We start from the raw sequence: 21,274 nt of genomic DNA on the forward strand, positions 1-21,274 counted from the left end.
TTATATTTCGCTAGTATTTAGTTTCGTGAGTAGCATACAGAGTAAAATTTTGCTGCTACTAAATTTCGCCGCTCTGATGAGTGCAAAAATATGGTGATGTGAAAATAAATGCAGTGGAACAAACATATTTAGATTCCTCAGGTCCAGCTCACTAGTAAAACTTTGTTTTCAATTTGAGACTAGTTTGTGTTTGTGAACCGCAGGTAGAAATGTGTAGACGAGATCGATAATGCAACTTGAATGCTTGCTGCCATTAATTTCTTGGATTACCAATGACGTCTAGGTCCCTGCCCCCGTAACTGATGTGGTACCAATACTAGATCTCAAGTATATGTAGCACGCGGTGGCCATGGCTCAGTTTTTTTTCACTTGTGGGTTGAGAGGATTTCATGTTTATCGAGAATTCTGAACTCCTGACATGGAATATGTCTTGACAGTATGTTATCAACAATAGAAGAGGAGGAAGGCAACTACTCATTACCTATTTTTGTTAAGGAAACGAATGGTGATTTGATTTAATCGATGAACAAAAGTATAATTGCCCAATGAGCCCAAACACACAAAAATTACCCACATTTCTAATATGACAATTTTATTGTGGATATCAATAAACAAAGCTATTTAATTTCGCTTATTCGCTTACTTGTTTTGATTGTTTAGTTTCGCTCATAAAATCTTCGTGAGAGGATGACTACGCGAAAACGCGAAAGTTAGATGACGCGAATACATAAGTGTCCTAGGGAACTTCAAGTTGATCCCAGTGAATTGGCATTTAATTTGAGCTCAATTTACAAAAAATGTGACAGTGAAGCTGACTCTAGAGCATGTTGAGTATAAGCATAACACTTTATATAGTTGGTAGACAAAAGGGACACAATGGTTTATCTATTGTTCAGACATGAATGCTAAACTACAACTCGGAAACTTAAACAAACTTGATCATTTTAATCTTACCTCTATGTACATAGTTATTGTAGCATAGACCTTCTCATTGGATGGAGTAACTCTATTCAAGAGTGTTGAGTTGTGTAGAGAACTATCCCATGCTGCCTCAAATCTAAAGAACTGCCTGAAAACCAGATAGCAATACTTTATCTCACATGAGTTGATTATTTTATGCCATTCATGTAGCTGATTTGCCACATTCCCATCATATTGAGATATTGATAATGACATTTTTTTAAGTGATACAATATTAGAATAGGTATGAGGAATTACTTTCTGAAACAATAATTATAAAATAGATATTTACTCTAATTATAACATATGATCACAAACAAAATCTCTATGTTGAGTGAAGATGACTGACACCTAGATATTCATTCTAGCACAAACAGCATAATCACTGCTCTTACTTATAACACAGTAAGCAGCAATTAAAAAAGCTAATTACCTTTCAGATTGCAAAAAATAAGACCAAAATATTGCTTTGGAGTGCTTATAATTAGAAAAAAAAGAGCAGTAAACTGTCCAAGACTAACGCATGACTTGGCTTTCATCAGACCCTTATGTGAGTAAGATAACTAAGATACAGTACATATAGAGTAGTATCAGAGAGGCCAAAAAGGCATTGTAAAGATATCAACGGCCCACCTATCATCCATGGGAAGAGTCATAAACTGTCCAGGGAGAAGGTTGAGAGAAAGAACTGACATATATCCATGCTCATCAGGTATAAACTCTCTGGTGTTTCTAATTCGACCAATTACCACTTCCCGTACATCCTTCCACACTAAATTAGCAGCAGGATCCGAAACCAATGTCACGGCAATTCTAAAACACGGCAAACACAAGCCATTCTAAGACGAATCATTCATTTTCCCGTGTTCATAAGTTTACGCGTGTGTGATTGATAAACTGAAAGCCAGTAAATGCTAAGGTTGCATTTAATGTGCGGTTTTTCTTTAGGTGAGACAATTATCTGACAGAAATTGGATATCAACATCCGCAATATTTAATTCTTTTGCTAACAAATTAACTTTTTTTGGGAACATATTTAAGTATTCAGTAAAACCTTATCTATGGCAAGGGCACATACAAATTGCCACAACCTTTAAACAACAAAATCTATAAAAAAAATGCTCAGACACCAAAATATTCAGCATAAAATTTATGGCTGATGTCAGAGACAAGGTTAAAAAGTGTTGCAGAGTGAGCTTAGACATTCTTTCAGTTACTTTGACTGCTACCACATGAGTATTTTGAGAGTCAGATGAGTCATCAAAATTATCATAGCTTATGACAATATCAATTCCTCTTAAAATAAAATAATTCTCATTAGTACTTTTGCTCAATAGATAATCACCTAAAACCCATTGATCTACAACTTGTGAAACTTTCGTAGCTGTAATACATCTGTAACAGCATGGTCCTCGTGTACTCGCTGTTCTTAGGGGGCTTAACAATATAAGCCAATGAGAGTTCAGCTTTTTATTAACTTTATTTAGCAGCTCCTTAATGAGCTTCCAGACTAAACAACTCTCTCAGTTAAAAACACACTTATTGTAAAAAACAACATTCGCTTATATATGTTCATTTGCATAATTAATAGGAAGTATTAATATCCAATGAGCCAAGCGCAAGATACAAAAAGGTAGCACGTCAGATATAATATTATAACAATTTTGTTACAGGCAGGAACAGTCAGAGATTGCACAAGTGAAAAACAATATTTTTGCAAAACGGAACCATGCTCGGGTGGGCTATAAACATATCTATTGGGTCAATACAGGCAAATGATTGTATCCCTTTGCGCAAATACATATGTGATATATGTATTGATATGTATGATATACATATATGATTATAGGCTAATTATTTAACTATTATCTAATCAGAGATATTTTGCAGGAACCTTATTAAAGCCATACCCTGCAGCTCATTATGATACACAACCGCAACCAATGTATTGAACCAGACTCCGCAGCTCATGGTTAACATGAGAGAGTTAACCTGCTCAATGGCGAGTCAAATATCACATGAGAACAAACATATCAGTGACATTAGATTAGAACGACAATTAAGAACTCGAGTTTACATATTTTGCTCAACCATGCAATTAGCTACTTTTTTCACCTAGATAATAAAACTAAACAATCACTTGGTAGCTATGGCCATGGTCCCATGAAAACTATCAGAAAAAGCTACAAAAACAACCTACAGACACAAATTTGTACGATTGCAATAAGTAGCTGTATTCAATGACTTACCTGCGTTGTATGCCTTGTCTGAGAAGAAACTCTCCCTGGTAGCCATTATGTTTGCCAATGTCGACGGTGACAGGCACATACTCTCCGTTAGGAGCCAACTCACATATCTCAGTCCAGACCAGCAGGTCATGCCTGGCCACCGTCTGTAACCTACACAGAAATGAATGTAACGCGCCTGATAAAAAATATTATTTTAGATGAAATGCAAACATACAGTACTACACAAGTAGGCATCATAAAATACCAGAAACGAGAAAGAATAACATAAGTAAAAAGGCGCTGATAGAAAGCTTTATATTGTCAAAGCTAGCTGGGTGTCAGGGAGACACAATTTCCAACAAGCTGTTTTTATGCTGTCCTGATAATTCATTTTTAGGCAAAAAGACACAAAAATGGTACCGATAAAATTTTTGTAGGCAGTAAGCAAGCAATACAAAGTTAGGTACTATGTTTGAAAAGATGTGACTTGCTGGAAAAGTTTGATACACTCAAATCTGTACACTGCAATTACCCATAGTTGCTGGCAATGTGATTCGGGAAAGACTTGGAGCTCGCCAGAGGTTTTGATATTGGAAGTGTCAGGTGTGGTGGTTTGCTCTTTCCTCTAAAATTCAAAGTAAAGTTAGCAAACATGTTCTATACAGTTTGATGGAATAAAATAAAGCCAATCAAGAGCGTTGTTTTAGGTAAAATAACTCTCTGAAACAAATATTTTAACTAAAACTGATTATTTTACTCAAACTGGCTCACAACATATAAACTATATTTGATTAAAATAGTTTACAAAATACAGGTTTGAAACTGCTACCTTGTGGTCAGTGTGGCTTTCATTACACATGATAATCAGATAATCGATGTACTACGGCTGGGGTAGGGGCAGGGGTAGGAACCTATAGCTCTCGAGCCATATGTGGCTCTTTTGATAACTGCATCTGGCTGTTTAATAAATCAGTAGCAAAATAATCCATAATTTGGCTGTTAATTTAATTAACATAATAATGCAAATAATGCTGAATTTACAGAAACAATAAACAAATAAAAAATAATTTCCATTTAATCGAAATATATTTTCATTTACAACTTTTTGATGTGGCGCGCTCAGCAGAGAGTTTTTAGTGCTTTCTGTACTTCGCTCCGCACAGAGACCGCACAAGCCATTTTTAGACCAAAAGGTAAACCCTTTAAACCAAAAAACAGCTAAAAGAAAAAATTGCTATTTAAACATTGTTGTTCAAAATAAATCCAGTTTTCTTATACTCTAAAATTGCTCAAACATACTAAGTTTGTTGGTCTTGCTTTTCAATTTTCATGTTTTCGTGATTTGAAATATACATACAGCTCTCCTAGAATGAAATTTTGAAACATGTGGGGGTTTTTGTCTCTCTCAGTCACAAAGGTTCCTGACCCCTGTACTAGGGCATCATTGTATATAACCATATCTTATATCCGTGGATTAACTAGATACAGTGTGTATTGTAAAATAAACTACTGTACATTGGCACCTCATTAGCAAGTTTTATGACAATCAAATCTTGCCTGGTTTGCATTGTGGAAAACTCAAAGTGAAAGATGATTGGAAGATAGTTATTAACAATCGTCCGACAGAGTTATGCTTTTACCACTATTACGCCATTGAATAGATGACTAATCAATAGCATTCAATAGCAGTTTAAACTAGCCTATTCTAGTCTAAACCAGTCTAAACTAGCCTATTCTAACCTAAACCAGTTTAAACTAGCCTGCACAGGTCTAAACGAATACAATCAGGTCGTGCTCGAACCCACTCTGTTCATTCTTAATTTTCATTTATTTGATTATCTTTGAAAGGAAATTGACTATTCAAACATTCCTATTACAAGTCTAATGAAATTCCTGAACATTCAACTGAGTTTGCTGTACATGAAATAATGCCAACAGTCACACGTTTGATTTTATTAGACATTACAATAAAAGGCTAAAAACCAAAACCAAATAGGCCATCGTTGCTACTACAATAATGTACATAAACTTGATCAACTCCCATAAAAGTCAATTACTTACCTACATCCAATTTCTTATATAATTCATTAAACAAATAATATAAGACAAAATTATTACATAGAAAAGTGATAAGTACAGATGAACTTTTCTGTTGTATTCAAAACCTTTCGAATAGAGCCAGACTTTTAAGGCTTCTAGAGAAGTTAATAACGAGCAACAAAATGTCATCAAAAGATATGATACACATGAATGACATTGCTAATGTATCGATGAATAGGTGCCTACTTTCTGGTGTTTCTCATCTTCGTCTGCTGATGATGACCAAACACTTCAAACACAACCGGTCGGTTTTTCACATAGTCCAAGAATGCCTTCGTCACCTCCACCGTAAACTGTTAAACAATAGCGGAGTGATTAAAACTGATGAGCAAACGATATTTACTCTAAACATTAAACCCGAACTCTCTGAATAAAACACATACATTCTGAATATGGTAAAATCCCAAGCAGGTAGACTGGCCACAGTTCTTGAGAGGTTCAGTTGAAAACGACTCATCATGCCGGTGAACAAAGCTGTCAAGAGAAAATATGTTGATATATTTTTGATAAACAATGATAGATGCAAAAAACTAATAAGGCCAAATAATTTAATAGAATAACTTGCCTTTGTCGGGTATTTAACTAATGAACATTCTACACACATAGAAATAAAACATATAATATTTGACTCACTTGAATTGACAAAATATATCAGCATAGTCACTGGGCACCTGTGATGCCTGTAAGACAGTGAGCCGAAATCTGAATATAGAGCCAATTGTGAGAGCAGTATTTGTCATAGAACCCGTGTCTGCAGGTGTACTGGAGTGTGGTGAGTCCTCAAACGCTTTGTCTATCAATGACTGTGAGTCTGGGTTAATTTTTGGACAGTCATGTGTTTGACCTTCAACCACACGGGAGTTGATACCGTCTGTGCTGCTGCTTTTACTAGGAGTTACGACTGAAAGCGGTTGTCGAGGCTAAATAAATAAATGCACCAAGTCTAGAAACGCATTTCTGCCTGAGATGATTACTGCGATTGCTGCGTAAGTACGCCATTAAAATGCTATGTGAAAATTGTCAATGTAAAAAAGCTTTAATTTGAAACATACTGTTTGAGGTGATAGATAACTAGAACACCTCAATACAGAAGTAGTGAAGAGCGGTGAGGAGATTGGCACTGAAGCAAGAAATCAGTTGTAGGAGGAGAACAGTAAAAAAACAAAAGGATTTTCTAATTACTAGGGTCAAAATACTTTTTGTCATGTTTTAGCAGATGGTCAACCAAAAATCAAAGCTTGCTATCATTATAACTGACTAATTCCAAAACAAAACAAGCAGAAACCAAAATGTTTCAACCATAGGTTAATAATATCTGCTAATGTTGGTTGATTGATAATTGTTGGAGCCGAGAAACTACAATATTAACAAAACATACGACCAAGGGTTGTGCTAATAAGACTGTGAGTTAGTAGTGGTAGGAAAATTACTAGCAGCTTCACATGATAACTAACTCCTTATCAAGGTTATAAATCACAAGTAATCTTCAAAGTTCACAAAAAAACAGATAAATCTTAATTAACTAACAATGAGATGTCACTGTAAATAGGCTTTGCAGAGAGCAAGTTCGGTCTAGTTAGTTTCAGAATAAAAATGTCCATTTTCTAAAGTTATCGTCATTGTTGAAGGAAGTAAAAATATAAACAAGCACATACTGATAACGATTACAAGTTCTAACCACCTGCTAGCGGAGATTGTACAACTAAATGAAACACTTAACAATTTATTGTTACAATGTCTAACACCGAAAAAACTGAGATAACATGGGAATTAACAACTTAAATCATGTTTAGAAACGCAAGGGAAGTAATCATCATCAGCAAAGTGTAGCGTGGATGATGTTGACTGCCTGGTTGGAGTTTTTTCAACATCGTCTTCATTTGTGATTGCCTGAATGGCAATGCGAATGTATCCTACAAAGATGAAGGAGGAAGTTCAGCAGCTGCACAAAAAAGGGCAAATATACAAACTAATAAAAGTGTTCTTTAAAATCTCTAGTTATGGTGAACCCACATTGCTAACACCTGAAGAGACATGGCATGGTACCAAGTTATTTAGCTAACTTTGTGTTCGCCTATTGCGAGTTAACTGAACTCACTTAAGATATTGCTGTAATAATACATCCTATTGAGATACATTAATATGAATTTAATGAAAACTTTTGCATGTATCACATAACCTTCATTTCAACGAATTAAATAAATCTATATTAGAAAGTTTCTACAATTGGTGAGCAGGTGGCATTTTTTAAATACATTAGCTGCACAATTGAGAAAATGCCAACCAGCAAGGTCTATCCTTGTTCAAAGCCCAAACTACTAAACATTTAAAAATCTAAAATTAAACTAAGCAATGAACCTTGAAAGGCACTTAAAGTAGAACTTAAAATGTTCATAGAAGGTAACCGAGGCTATACATGTACAGACTTGTACATGACATATCATACAGACCTTGTACATCTCCTTTTTCATTAACGATGGCGATCTTCTGTATGAGTGGAAGATCATAGAGCAGGTTGCTGATATAGAGAAAACCCCTAAAATGTCGGAAAAGCCATATTTATATGGGCATACCAAGACAATATGGAGATATAAAATCGAGGCATTCCACTTGGCACTGTTTTATAAATGCCTTACAATACCCTACTGAGCCAGTCACCTAAAATCATTATCTTACCTGCCCACCAGTCGAAACCATGAAAATCGATCATAAAATGGATCGTTACACAAAAGGCTATCATTGCTACTAGCGTGGGGTACGTGAGACTCCCGGCTCAGACTACTCTTAGACCCTTTATGAGAATTGAGGTCACTCTCCAGTTTAAGCATTTCTCTCATATGGTCCAGTCGCTGCCTACAACCAGACATGAAGCTAATATAGACACTATTTGTAGATATTATTTTTCTGAATATGATGGTGGGTTTGCTTTTCATTTTATATACCAGGTATATCAATATGCATCTCTGACTCAATGTCGTATATAACTCACAACAATTTATTGACACTCCAATAATGTACAGCGCCATTACATTTGTCCTTCACTTCTATAGCTAGCAGAGTTTTGTTTGGTACATTTAGTTCTTCGTTGAGGTCAGGAGGCATGGGTGAGTATGGGGTATCAGTGAGAAGAACAAACTGGAATTCCACCTGTCGGATGAACCAAGTCTTATTAGAAAAACATGAACAAAAAATACATATTTGTAGGCACTTATAAAAATGCATTTCACACCTAATAAAACTACTTGCCCACACTAAAATAGACAAGTTTCCATGAAAACACCTACAATACTTAGTTATTTGTATATCTGCCAGTCAACAGTATAAACAGTACAAATAACTCATACATAATTTATGCATGATAACTTGCAGAACTAGTGATAAGCGGTTTAATATAGGACTTTTAGGAAAGAGTGGCTCTACCCATGTTGCTGTTATAGCTAATAATGTATAGTTTTCACGAAGACAGGCTTAGCATGCCAGAGTTGTGTGTAAATTACTCACATTTTTATGCAGCTCTACGCTGATAGAGTTGGCTTCCTTGAGGTGAATGGCATTGCCCCAGAGTACATCCTGTCAATCACAAAAAAAGTTATAAACATCAGTGGATGACATTTAAACGTATCACTATCAAACATCCGCAAGCAGCAATGCCCTGATTCCAAGCATAAAACCATTGAGCAAACCATAGAATAGCGCACCAATACTGTCACAAGTTCAGAGAAATAAAAAGCCAAAATGATGATAGTGCACACGGAAAGCGGGAGAGAGAAAATTAATGCTTATACATTACATAAGATCTAATAAGTCAAGCCAAATCCGAAGCTATATGTGTATGGGTTCTGTCACAAATCCTTACAGTTATCTTTTTCCATTGAAATAGACAAGTCTGATAGCAAATTTCTATGTTTGTAATTGCCTATGAAAACTATCTAGTTGAGTGCATAAGTATTTCAAATAGTCTGTGTGCTAGGGTGGTGACTAGGGGACATACAAGAATGAGGAGCCAAGTGTAAGGACAATAATACAAAATCACAACACCAGCATATCACCTTGATCTCTCTAGCCGGCTGAATTCTTATGCAAAAATCCTAACATAAAGAAAGGGTTGTGTTAGATAGCAAGCTCAGTGATAAAGTTAAGGAGTTTGATACAGTTGTTGACGTCTAGGGAAATCAATGTGATTAATTTCGGGTCTCACTAAATAATATTCAATGTTAAATACAGCTAAAAACTCTCACTAGAGATTAATAAGTGAGAGTAGCTGGTTAGAGTGGGTTTAATGCTAACAAGTACTTTGTTGATAAATTTGTGATGTACAAAAACTACCGCATTCACTAGGATAACATAATATTCGCCAGTACAGAGACCAGTGAAAAGTGTGAGCTGTCAAATTACAATAAGAAGAAACAATCACTGATATGCAGCATTTTATCTTTATTATATTTCATGAAAAACAATGATTTTTTTACTAAAACTGTGTCAACACCTTGGAATACAAGAAATATGAAATAGCAAGAACAAAGCAATCCTCTCCCAAAAATACAGGCAGATGCGTGTGATTTGTATGAACGGCAAGGCATAGCATTGGCATGCGCGAGCTTGGAGCAGAGAAGGAGAGAGACAACAGCGTGACACCCGCAAAGTTTACCCTAATCATGTAATAGTTCTGCAGGCAGAGGTATGAAAATAAAATAACAGTGGTAAGGCATTTCATCTTTTTTATGCTGGATCTGTATTTGGACTATTACATGCAGTATGTATGCTAAAATATCTTTTAATATCATCAACTCCAAAAAGAATTTTGACCGAAATTATTGTAGCTTGTAGAAATGGTAAAGAAACATAGTGGTACAAAGGTGGTTGCTGGTGCAGTGTGAAGAGATAGCGAGGATGAGAGGTAATAGACACTTTTTGTTGAAAAGAAACAGGCAGGCAGCACAAATAGCTGACATATTAGACTACTCAGCAAAGCTGACGCACAGAGACAAAAAGGCTGAAAAGAAGCAAACGTACTCTTAGTGAGGTGAATTGGTGATACTTCCACTTTCTAAACGCCCACATGGCTAGTTGGTACTCTCTGTCACTCCATGGTGCATCGTCTACAACAAAAGTTCTAATCATTGATGCAACATAATTGTGCACAATCCTTCATTTTTTCGTGACGTCATTTTATTGTTGTCGACCATCTTTATAGACAATTTTATTGCTCGAAACACGAAGTTTTTGCAATGATAATTTGAAGACAATGTTTTTGTTTGCAATTTTTTTAATTATAGTATCAAAACAAAACTTAAAAGTACTAATAAATCAAAGAAAAACAATTGTTTTCTACAAATATGACAGCTTTTTCGTCAACGAGGGCATGTGCAAACGACTTGACGTAAAAAAAACGATGGATAGACTCACAAATTAGTGACACAATTTTCTCCTGGTAAAACCATTCACATTCTGATGAACCAACCATGAAACAGGTATCCACCAGCAAGTAAGCTAAACACTGTCAGTGAAACAGTTATTATGCTATCATGGTGCCTTGTAAAACCAGCTTTAGGTAATCATGAGCTGTCAGATGCTGTGACAGGCCCAAAATGATGATGTATTAGGTACTAATTTCTAGCAATACTTAGTAAACTAAGATATCAATATATTGCTTAGCAAAGAACAGGACAGCATTGTAAAGCTGAAAACTCTGTACACCACACAACAGTGAAGCTCCAAACCAACACACAAAACGTTCATATTCTTAAAACTTTGGCCCCTTTCAGAAATGAGGAAATTGTCAAGAGTCATGCCATCTATTGTTGTGTAGCTTAGCTATTGTGAGTCAAGTTTTACAAAAAAAAAACAGTTTTATTTTTCTAAGCTCATTGTTTTGGAATTGGGAGCATTTCTATTTTACAAGACATTAAACAGAAAGCCTAAAACTGAGACTTTAAAACCAATCAGAAGTTGTAAACACCTAGGCCACCAAAATGCAGACTTACTGTGGATATATATCGGGCGTCTATCCAATTTAGTCAACTAGTGAAAACCTAGGTTCACCACAAGTTAAATGATTTACATGGTAAATCTAGTGAAATATCCAAATGGTGAAATATAAGTTTGTTAAAGCATTCAATCTCAGCAGCGTCAACAGAAAAAAGACGTTAGAGACAGATGTGAAGTCACGTACTTTTCTGTACTAAACTATGTGTGGCATACTATCATATACTACATTTGGCAATTGTGTGACAGTGTGTATGTATATCTCCGAGACAAACAAAACTATTCAGGTATATCTACAAAAGTACTAATCATGGGTACATTCCTAGTAACAAGTTATCCAGAATACATCAGCTAGGCATAACCATGACTATTTTACTCAAAAACTCTACTTTTAAACTCAACAGCCAAACCAGACCAGTTTTTTGTACCAAGCTTTGTCGTGCATGATTTTGAGTTGAAATAGAAATCAGAAAAACTAACGATGTCCCGAGTTGTTCATGAGAACTCTAAGATGGCTAAAACGACACTGTAAGAACAAACAGTATCAATTCATCACGTCAATATCAGCCAAAATTGAAACTTGGGTTTCTATATAAAGGCTACCATCTCATCATAGGTATGACTCACCTAACAAGTCTTCATTGGATGACCAGTAGTCTGCAGAATTCGATGTCATACCTGCACCTGACATAATGCTCTCAGTCATGATAGTGCTCTGCCTCTCCACCTGTTCTTGCAGAGTGCGTATTTGACACTCATAATCCTAGAAACAAGACGATCTGGGTAAAACAGTTATATAACAAGCGAGTAAAATGGTTGTGGTGGTAAAGTGTGAAAATATTGCATAATATAAACTGGTGGCAACCAAAAACACAATAATGTTGTTTTAGATTTAAAAGTTGCGCATAGGATCGGGCGAAACCTTGAATATTAATGACAGTACTACATAAAACATTTATGACTTCAAAAAATCAAAACAGTTAAGATCATTAATAACAATAGTATAACATTACTTTACACAAAACAAAAGTGACCATTTTGATAACAAAAAAACTTAACATGAGCTCATCATCATATGAAAAAGTTGATTGTCCACCACAATTACGTTACAATCGCACACAAAAGTTATTTCGATAAGGATAATTTGTTGCTGGTGGGAATTCAAACCAAAGAAAAGTTTCATTGATTGACAATGTACAAGATTGAGGGAGACCTTTGCACATACATAAAAACATGTTATTGTTGCGCATACATGTACTTGTGATAAAATTTGGGGATGGCTTAACAGACTATCACAAAGATCAGTGCCATGTATTTCTTCCCACAGGTAATCAGACAAACAAATAAGTCAAGCAATTATTTGTCCATGCTGCCTCTTACCTGTCGCTGCTTCTCAAACACAAGGTCAGCCTCAACTTTCTCTCTCTTGTATTGCTCTTCAAGAGAGGCTAACTTCTGCTCCATGTCTTTGCGCAAGTCGACCCCTTGCTTTTCAAGTAACTCCCCTTGGGCGAATGACCAGTCCACCATGGACTCACCTATGCAATACAGAAAAGTCTTATAGTAGAAAAAAGATTAATGGAGCTCATGTCTATAAGAAACTAAATTCAAAGATCTAATATACACTTAAATGCACATATGGTGCCAGCTAAGTTTTCCAATATCAAATTTTGATAGGATCAGGAGTCGAACTATGAATTGAGGCCTTTGTCCTTTGAATGCCCCACAACAATTGAAGCTCAACCTATAATTATGCCGACAAAAGCTGATGATGAGATTTGGTTCCCAACTAATATTATCTTTGTTATTAAAATATTACATGTGTGATATGATTATTGTGGCCTACAAAATACTGACAGTATTTATGTTGTACATAGTGCCTTGGTGAAGTATTTGTCTTACCTTAATATTATTTTTGTAAAAATAAACCAAGCAATAGCAATGATCACATATTTTAATTCGATGTCCTATATTCCGTACTCTCTTCTCTAGTAGTATGGCATTTATTAAAAGTTCAATTTACTTTACGTATTATTATCTCCCTTAATATACTGTTCAGGGTATAAACTAAGGTAAAATGATTACACATCATTTCTTAGTCTAGATAGAATAAACAGGTCTTTATAACAGGAAACATTGTTTGGAGGGGTAGGTCAAACTATTTGCTTTTCTAAGTCTTTTGCAACAGACTGTTGACACAAACATATTACCAAACTTTTAAGGTTGGTAAGAATCATGTTATCGATAGATAGCAAATGAATTAGGGATAATTACGCTACACTGACTGTCATCAAGTTGAATTTTTTGAATGTTGAGAAGCTATTTGGATGAGACTTGCGAAAAATACCTTAAAAACTTCAAATCAATCAAAAATTGACAGACAAACTTTTAATGTGTCTATCTAATATTTGACCAAAAAACTACTCATTTTGTATGAAATTTTTCAGTTAGGTTTAGATAAAACATCTACTCAACTCGTCAGAAGTCACTCGGTCAGGTTATGATAGATCAGCTAATATATTTGTCTAGAGTCACTCTGTAAGATTTAGATTGAGCACTCACTCATCATTTCAGATGAAGAAGATTTAGCCATAGCCTCCATCCTCAACTTGGCAGCTTGCTCAGGATGGTTGAACCTGAACACATAGTTCTTGCCAAGTATAACCCTGGAGCCAGTACGAAGCTCTGTTTTCTCGCACACAGCTTTGCCATTTATATACACAAGTGAGTCGCCTTCGGGAGTTATGTGGGCGTTTCCTGTGCAAACGTTAACATAAATGTTAATCGTTGCATGAACAAAATGGCAACGCGAAGGAAACACTCACAATTTTGTAGTATGGTTAATAAGCTAGATACCTGAGGAAACCAAATTAAATAGATGTACAGGCACTTGAGAGGAAAAGTGACAATAAGCAAAGGAACATGACTACATGAAGTTGTTGACCACCTGGGAAACCCTCTGGTTAGAATATAAATCAATTGGCTCTACATTGACCTGTAGACTCACCCTCCTTTGAAACATTGAATGTACAGTGATGCTCATTGATATGAGATCCATTTAGAACAATATGAGGAGTACGGCTCTTTCCGCCACTACCAACCACCGTGTCTCCACCCTGCAAAAACAGGCAGTCAAAACATCATCTGAAGACCAGCGATGTTACTGATAAGTCAGACAAAGAAGATGACTGACCAATACGGGCAGCCATTGATAAGCTACCAGTGAAAAAAGAGTTTGCTAGTTGTCAAAACATTATGTGCATGAGAAAATGTTCATACAAACTATACAGAACTTTGATTAGTGTAAACATACAACTATCTATGATGGATGGACCTATAAACTAAGGACGACCATACATACCATTTACTATTCTGTGAAGTATCAGACATAATACTGTTAGAGTCCCCAGTTATGCACCAATCACTACGTATATGCTGCAGCGTAAAAACATACCTTCAGATAGTAGAGGAGACATTCTGACATGAGCGGATCTTCACAAAGGTTCACAAGGTGAGGGGTATTCTTGGGAGAGAATAATCCAAGAGTATCACCATCTTCCCCTAAGGCCACACCCATTTCACTCAGTATTTCTTCCCTGCACAGAATAAAACATGTAATGAACAGATCCAAGATTATCAGACTCATGTTGATACATGTGAGAGAAGTTCACCCCAGTTCTACAATGATAGGAAGTTACTCAGACAATCATTCTAAATGTGGAACAAGTTGTTCACAATTTCTGAACATGGACTACTCTAGATGTATAACTCGAACAGATGATCCTGGCAGTTGCTGCTCCAATCAAATTATGAAAAGGCATTTTATCCATTACCTGATATTTACTACCATAATAACTGATTGTCAGCAAACTGAATGCTCACTGGTGTGAATATTTGTAGGAAAAGAAGGACTTGGTAAGTTTTGTGTTGCAACTAAACACTAAAATGTTGACCTGTGCTGCCTTACCGCTGTTGTTGGATGATGGCTGTCTTTTTAAGCTTCTCTTCCCAGGGTTCATTCAACTCCTCAATCAGCTTCTCATTCATCTTCAGCCTCTCGATGGCATCGAGCTCATCATCCAGGTTTGTAGAAGAATGGCGCCGCCGCCGAAACTCTTTTGCATTTGGAATGCCAGTCAGACCTGAGGGAAACCAAACAGGGCTGACCACACAATTGTCTGGAAAAACCTTGCAATGGCATAATACATCACATTTAACCTAAACCTGGCATGTTCACATCACGAAATACATGGTAATGAAACAGATGTACAAGTCTTTATCAACAATTAGTTTTCTAGCATTAGTTAGCCACTAAATAAACTAATAACACTGTAAGGAGAGTTAACCAGCACATAAACTGGTAATACTACAAGGAGCAGGAAACATACCAGGTTTATGAAACTCTAAGATAATGTATCTGTGGACGTGATGAGTGAGTTAATCATTGGTTTACGTGTCAACAATTATCCTTTGCTTGTAACACCACTCAAACTATAAACAATGTCAGTGAGCAAATACCAACATCTGTTTAACTTATACTTGTAAATACAAGAAAGTATAAAAAGTCAAAGGCTCAAATTCTAACAAATATTGCATTTGATTTTACAACGAAAGAAAAAAGTCAAAGCCGCACAAAGCAGGTAAGTCTAATCAGAGAACTTTCTTGAGTGCCACACAGCTAGACTAACACATTGATCACATATATTAAAGCGCAAACCACACATTGAAATGATAAGCTAGGGTTGCTAACCTAGAAGCTGAAACAAATATACATATATCTATGAAAATGTACCTGCACTTGTCTGCTGCGCTACAGGCTCTAGTAATGTAATGCATATAATCAGGCATGAGAAGACAAATCACTTTTACCTACATGCTGAACCAACATAGGCATTAAATGATATGATAGCAGTGTAGCTTATACACTGAGTACACTACTCACTACATACTCATTCTAACTATATAGAATTGAAAAAACAACTCATCATGAGATAAAATCAAATAGTCGATGAGGATAAGAAAATGTGACAGGAGAAGCGGGTGATAGAGGATATGGTGAAAATGAGACTAGGTAAGAACATCTGATAACTAAGCTAGGTATTAGCACTAACAGGAAACATATTCATAATGAAAGTTATATTAAGAAAAGAAAATCTCATGGACGCCATATCCTCATTTTGAGTGAAAGCACAGCCGATATAAATACTTCCAGCCACCTGGCTAATAACAAACCTGACCTACCTCTGGTTTACACCAAACATTAGAACATGGCCGACTCTCAACCCTGCCCACCACCAAACCCTACCAACCTCCAACTACCAGCAGACCTTACAAACCTGGCATATACCGAATCCTACCCACCTGGCCCAATTTCGATGCCTTCCAACTTGAGAAGATCCCTCAACCTCTTTACTTCATCCTGAAGTTCCCTGATAAGTTTAGCATTCGGATCCTCATTGACCACAGCCTTGCAGACAATTTGCTTTGCTCTGTCCGCATACCTGAAACAAACCTAGATAATTGGTGACATGTTCTCCCAACAGAAAACATACACCTAAACCCAGAAAAATGGTATAGAGGTGAGAGCACAAATTTAAGTGTCTATGTAAAATACAACATCAATGATGACCTCAACCCTGTCTCAGTATAACATAATAGGAAAATGCTGCATACAGTCTTTATGAGACAAACTCGCACTACTGACGTACTTCTTTGAAGAACAGAAGAAAATATCTACTGAAGTATCACAGAGTGGACAGCGCAGGTAACTCCCACTATTTACTAGAAAAAGAACTGCCGAGTCATGGCTTGTATGACGAGTGAAAAATGTGAGAAAATATTAATTCAAAGCACTAACTAGGTAAGAAGTGCAGCAAAAACCCCTACCTGAAGGTGGAGAGAGTCTCATCAAAGTTAACATCGGCAGGTGATATGGCTGCTATCATAGCTGTCTTAGAATTACCTCCAAGGTTCTCCTTGAGTAACCAAGTTAGCACTGAGTCCCTATAAGGAATGTATTCTCCCTTTTTCTTCTTTGCCTTTCCCTTTGAATATAAATACATATTATTTGTTGGCCATGATTATAAGAGTGTTTTCATAGAGGATAACAGTAAAATAAATCAAAACATAAAGCAAATATAATTGTCAAGAGCTCATAGAATGGTTCCAAAAGTTTTCATGGAACAAACTAATGTTACTCTGTAATCTTACACGATTCATCAGAGCATAACCCTACATTTAGCATAATAAGGTGCATTATTAGGATGAAAATACTAGCAAAATATAAGTATAAATACATGTATGTCCACGCATCTGATGAGGATCCATAACATAAATGTGGAAACTTCAACACAAATACAATTTTGTCCAGTCCTTATAATCTTTAATAGCTTGATACAATTAAATGAAGATTAAACTTTCAATCTTTAATCCTATACCAATATATAGGATTTGAGGAATGCACTGTAGGTTTTGTTGGTATTTTGGCGGGTACTGGTGGAAACGTAGATATGGGAGCTAAAAATGTATCATGATAAAAATATTGTAAATTTTATTTGGACAGCGCACAGTCAGGATACGATTTTGATATGTTCGAGGGTTGTCGCCGTATGGTGAAAAATAGTATGTAAGGGTATAGAAACCATAGTAATTATATAATTCAAAAATTGCCGGGTGAAAGTCATCAAATTTTTGTATAAGTGCGTTGCGTATTAAAAATTAGTACAAAATAGTATGTTAAACCAGCATCAATAGTTACCTACAGTAACTTTATTGTATATAGTGTATTTATTGGTTATGATCTGCATTAAAATGTAATGTTGCAAGGCGCTGTATAGTGCGTACCATAGAGAGTTCTTACCTTCAAGACAGAGGTACAAATAACACAAACTTTAAACTCGTTTTAAAGAAGTTTAGATTATTAAACAAAAAATTAAATCTAATTTTTTAAAGTATGAATTTTTATTGATTCTATTGAATTTCAACTTCTTATCACTAAAATTTTATTACATATTAGTTTCCGGCTTCATTTCTAACACAATTTTAGCCAGTCTCATTAAACAAATTTTTCAACTTCATTTGACAAAAAGGTCTGAACAATGTTTTTGTAATGAAATGGATTTTTGTTATCAAGTTAAGGGAAGTTGTCGTACCACTGAATCTACCTTTTCTAAGGGATTGCAACTCCAATTCTGCGACCGGTTTTAAAGGGAAAATAATCTCCTTGTATGTTTGTCAATGTCCCTGGCTGTCCTTGTCAATGTTTGTCAATATTGACAAACATTGACAAGGACAGCCAGGGTTCAAAGAGCTAATTATGCTGCTTTTTATCACATAATGTGATGATTTACATTGGATTTATGGTAATGATTTGGTTTTTGCTGCATTGAAATCTTCCTGTAACACTTACAGCTGCCGATTATAACAAAGAACAAAATAGTAACCGAAGCACTCAAAAAAAACTAATAAAGCATGCTACAAACCAAAGGCACATCATACACTTGTAAACAGTGAACGACAAGCAAGACAGAGATTTACACCATGTAAACAAATCCTTGAGTGGCTGAAAAACTCAATAATGGCTGCTTAAGTGTTAAGTGTTTATCCCAATTTTTCTGCCTTCCAGACATGCTCACTCACAAACTAAATTAAGCAATTTTAAATACCAAAGTCTTATTTTCTACTCCTTAACAACTGACCAATTGTATTTGAATCATCCACAAATGTGGCCGGCCCTTAAAACCCTCCTATTTTCTAGTACAGAGAGAGTGTAAAATGCCAATTCCATGTAATCTGGACACTAAATTTGATAGACATAAGTCATAGTAGATTTTTGTTGGAACAACATAGAACTGATTTGCCGCTTCTTCTAGCTAGCCACATATGGTGTTTAGCTTCCACTAATATTGCATGGCTCTGGAGTTGTCTATTTAGCAAAAAATTCAAAAAAGTTCCCCTTATGGACACTACTCGATTTAATTTGAAAAGTTGTTTCCAATTTTCAATGTCAGAATTTATCAAACTGCCCAGGTTTACCAAATTTAAACTTGGTTTCAATTGGCGTGGGTAGACCAATTTTACAATAATGTATATACAGATTTTAAAAAACCTCATATATATATATATATATAAGGTTAATATATATATATATACAAAAAAAATTGTTTCCTCACCCCGGGTACCCCGTATGGGTGGTAAATTCTGCTCTAACTCGGGTCTCCTACCAGAGACCTGGGAGTTTGAGCACTCGTCTCAAGATCTTAGCTGTTCCCAATAGCGCACTTTTCTGCAACTCACCTGAGTTGATTGTTGTTGGTATTTGGGCAAGCCACATTTTATGCGCCGGTGTTATTGCGCCCAGTGCCCCAATGACTACTGGGATTACGGTTGTTCTTACATTCCAGCAGATATACATATATATATATATATATATATATATACGTATATGTATATGTATATATATGTATATATCTACTATGTAAACAACAATCGTTGTCTGTCTATCTGTCCGCCTTATAGAGTATCGTAATTTTCGGACTATTAGCCGCTACTAGTTATCTTGGGCGCATTTACGATAATCTCCAGTTAGTGCGCCTGGAACTGATTACGTTTGAGAACTGAGGTTCCACTGCACGTTATCAAAAGATGTAGGTCGCTGAAAGTTATTAAATTTTAAATTTACATTGGTTTGAAAACCTTTACAGTTGTTTTATTTTTTCTCTTAGTTTATTTCAACTATACAAAACACTTCTTTCATGATATGTAGTTTGAAAGTTAGAATTGCAAATGTTGTTATATGTTAAATACAAATCAATTTTCTGTGCAAATATTTTTTTTACTACCCGGGCAACGCAGGGAAGCACAGCTAAGCTTGGAGCCGCGACGTCACTTGGGGATGCGGGGGAGACCTTTTTTTGCCCAGAGTACAGCGAGAGTCTCCAGGCACGGTTTTCTGGATGAATGAGTTCCGAGTGCGAGGCGATTGATTGCGAGTGCGAGGCGATTGGTTGCGAGATGATTGGTTGCGAGTGCAAAGTCATTGATTGCAAGGCGAGTGCGAGTTGATAAATTGCACGGCAAGTGCGAGGCGATCGATTGCGAAGCGATTGATTGCGAGGCAATTGAGTGCGAGGCGATTGATTGCAAGGCGATAAATTGTGAGGCAACTAGGAGGTGATTGCAAGGCAAGTGCAAGGTGATTGATTGTGAGGAGAGTCAAGGCAATTGATTGCGAGGCGGGTGCAGGCTGATTGATTGCCAGGCGATTGATGTGAGTGCAAAGCGATTGATTTCAAGGCGAGTTCAAGAACGCAATTGTCAACTGCCTGGCGGGTAAAAACTGGTCAGCCGAGGCGGGGCTCAGCAGCAGAAGTGCGCGATCTTCAACGGCAAATTTAGACGGGTATGAACGCATGCACGAATCTAGACACATGAATCTAGAATATTTACCAGATTTTAGCTGTAAGATTACTAGCTGTGAGACTCATTGCAGATTCCCATTGTTCTCCCCAACATTGACATGTATATGTGTATGCATACTCTGATGAGGACAACAATTTTAGTAGACTGCATATTTAAAGTTGTTTTACAGTATGAAAGACAATTCTCAGTAATCCTTATGCTGCATGTGAATCCGTCCCTGTAGGCGAGTATTGCAGCTAGTATATATATACATAGTCAAACTCGGATAACTCGCATTTGTATAACTCAAACACATGGTTTACTTGAAGGGATTTGTTTGGTCCGTTCCCATGCAATGATAATCTGCTTTAGATAAATCATCCTCAACTTGGTTCACTCAAACAGTTTTTTTGACCAACAGCTACTGCGATGGTTGTTATCGCTTTAAAATATCATTTTATTCTAAGCCACAGAGATAAACGTCAACTTTTAGCAGTTCTAAGACATCGTTAATACCATCATTGGCAAAATATTTTTGTTAACGAATTTTCTAAAGGTTTGCAAAAATTGGGTTTTACCAAACATCCGCTCAACAATGGCCC

At 36.2% G+C, this 21,274-nt stretch overlaps 1 protein-coding gene across 1 annotated transcript in view; it reads right to left on the reverse strand.

Moving 5' to 3' along the window:
- The window catches only part of LOC137404720 (kinesin-like protein unc-104), a 66,791-nt gene extending 46,480 nt beyond the window's left edge, over positions 1 to 20,311 (reverse strand). Inside the window, 25 exon segments of the mRNA XM_068090953.1 lie at positions 955 to 1,069; positions 1,594 to 1,773; positions 3,210 to 3,359; positions 3,721 to 3,813; positions 5,475 to 5,581; positions 5,672 to 5,762; positions 5,922 to 6,208; positions 6,341 to 6,408; positions 7,067 to 7,201; positions 7,739 to 7,824; positions 7,965 to 8,141; positions 8,278 to 8,435; positions 8,790 to 8,858; positions 9,338 to 9,376; positions 10,302 to 10,387; positions 11,901 to 12,036; positions 12,654 to 12,811; positions 13,836 to 14,030; positions 14,281 to 14,389; positions 14,728 to 14,869; positions 15,241 to 15,491; positions 15,727 to 15,746; positions 16,635 to 16,774; positions 17,160 to 17,317; positions 20,114 to 20,311. Coding sequence (XP_067947054.1) covers positions 955 to 1,069; positions 1,594 to 1,773; positions 3,210 to 3,359; positions 3,721 to 3,813; positions 5,475 to 5,581; positions 5,672 to 5,762; positions 5,922 to 6,208; positions 6,341 to 6,408; positions 7,067 to 7,201; positions 7,739 to 7,824; positions 7,965 to 8,141; positions 8,278 to 8,435; positions 8,790 to 8,858; positions 9,338 to 9,376; positions 10,302 to 10,387; positions 11,901 to 12,036; positions 12,654 to 12,811; positions 13,836 to 14,030; positions 14,281 to 14,389; positions 14,728 to 14,869; positions 15,241 to 15,491; positions 15,727 to 15,746; positions 16,635 to 16,774; positions 17,160 to 17,317; positions 20,114 to 20,311 — 3,348 coding nt within the window.
- Positions 20,312 to 21,274: the final 963 nt, after the last annotated feature.

This window comes from Watersipora subatra, chromosome 9 (assembly GCF_963576615.1).
Source record: "Watersipora subatra chromosome 9, tzWatSuba1.1, whole genome shotgun sequence".
Lineage (NCBI taxonomy): Eukaryota > Metazoa > Bryozoa > Gymnolaemata > Cheilostomatida > Watersiporidae > Watersipora > Watersipora subatra.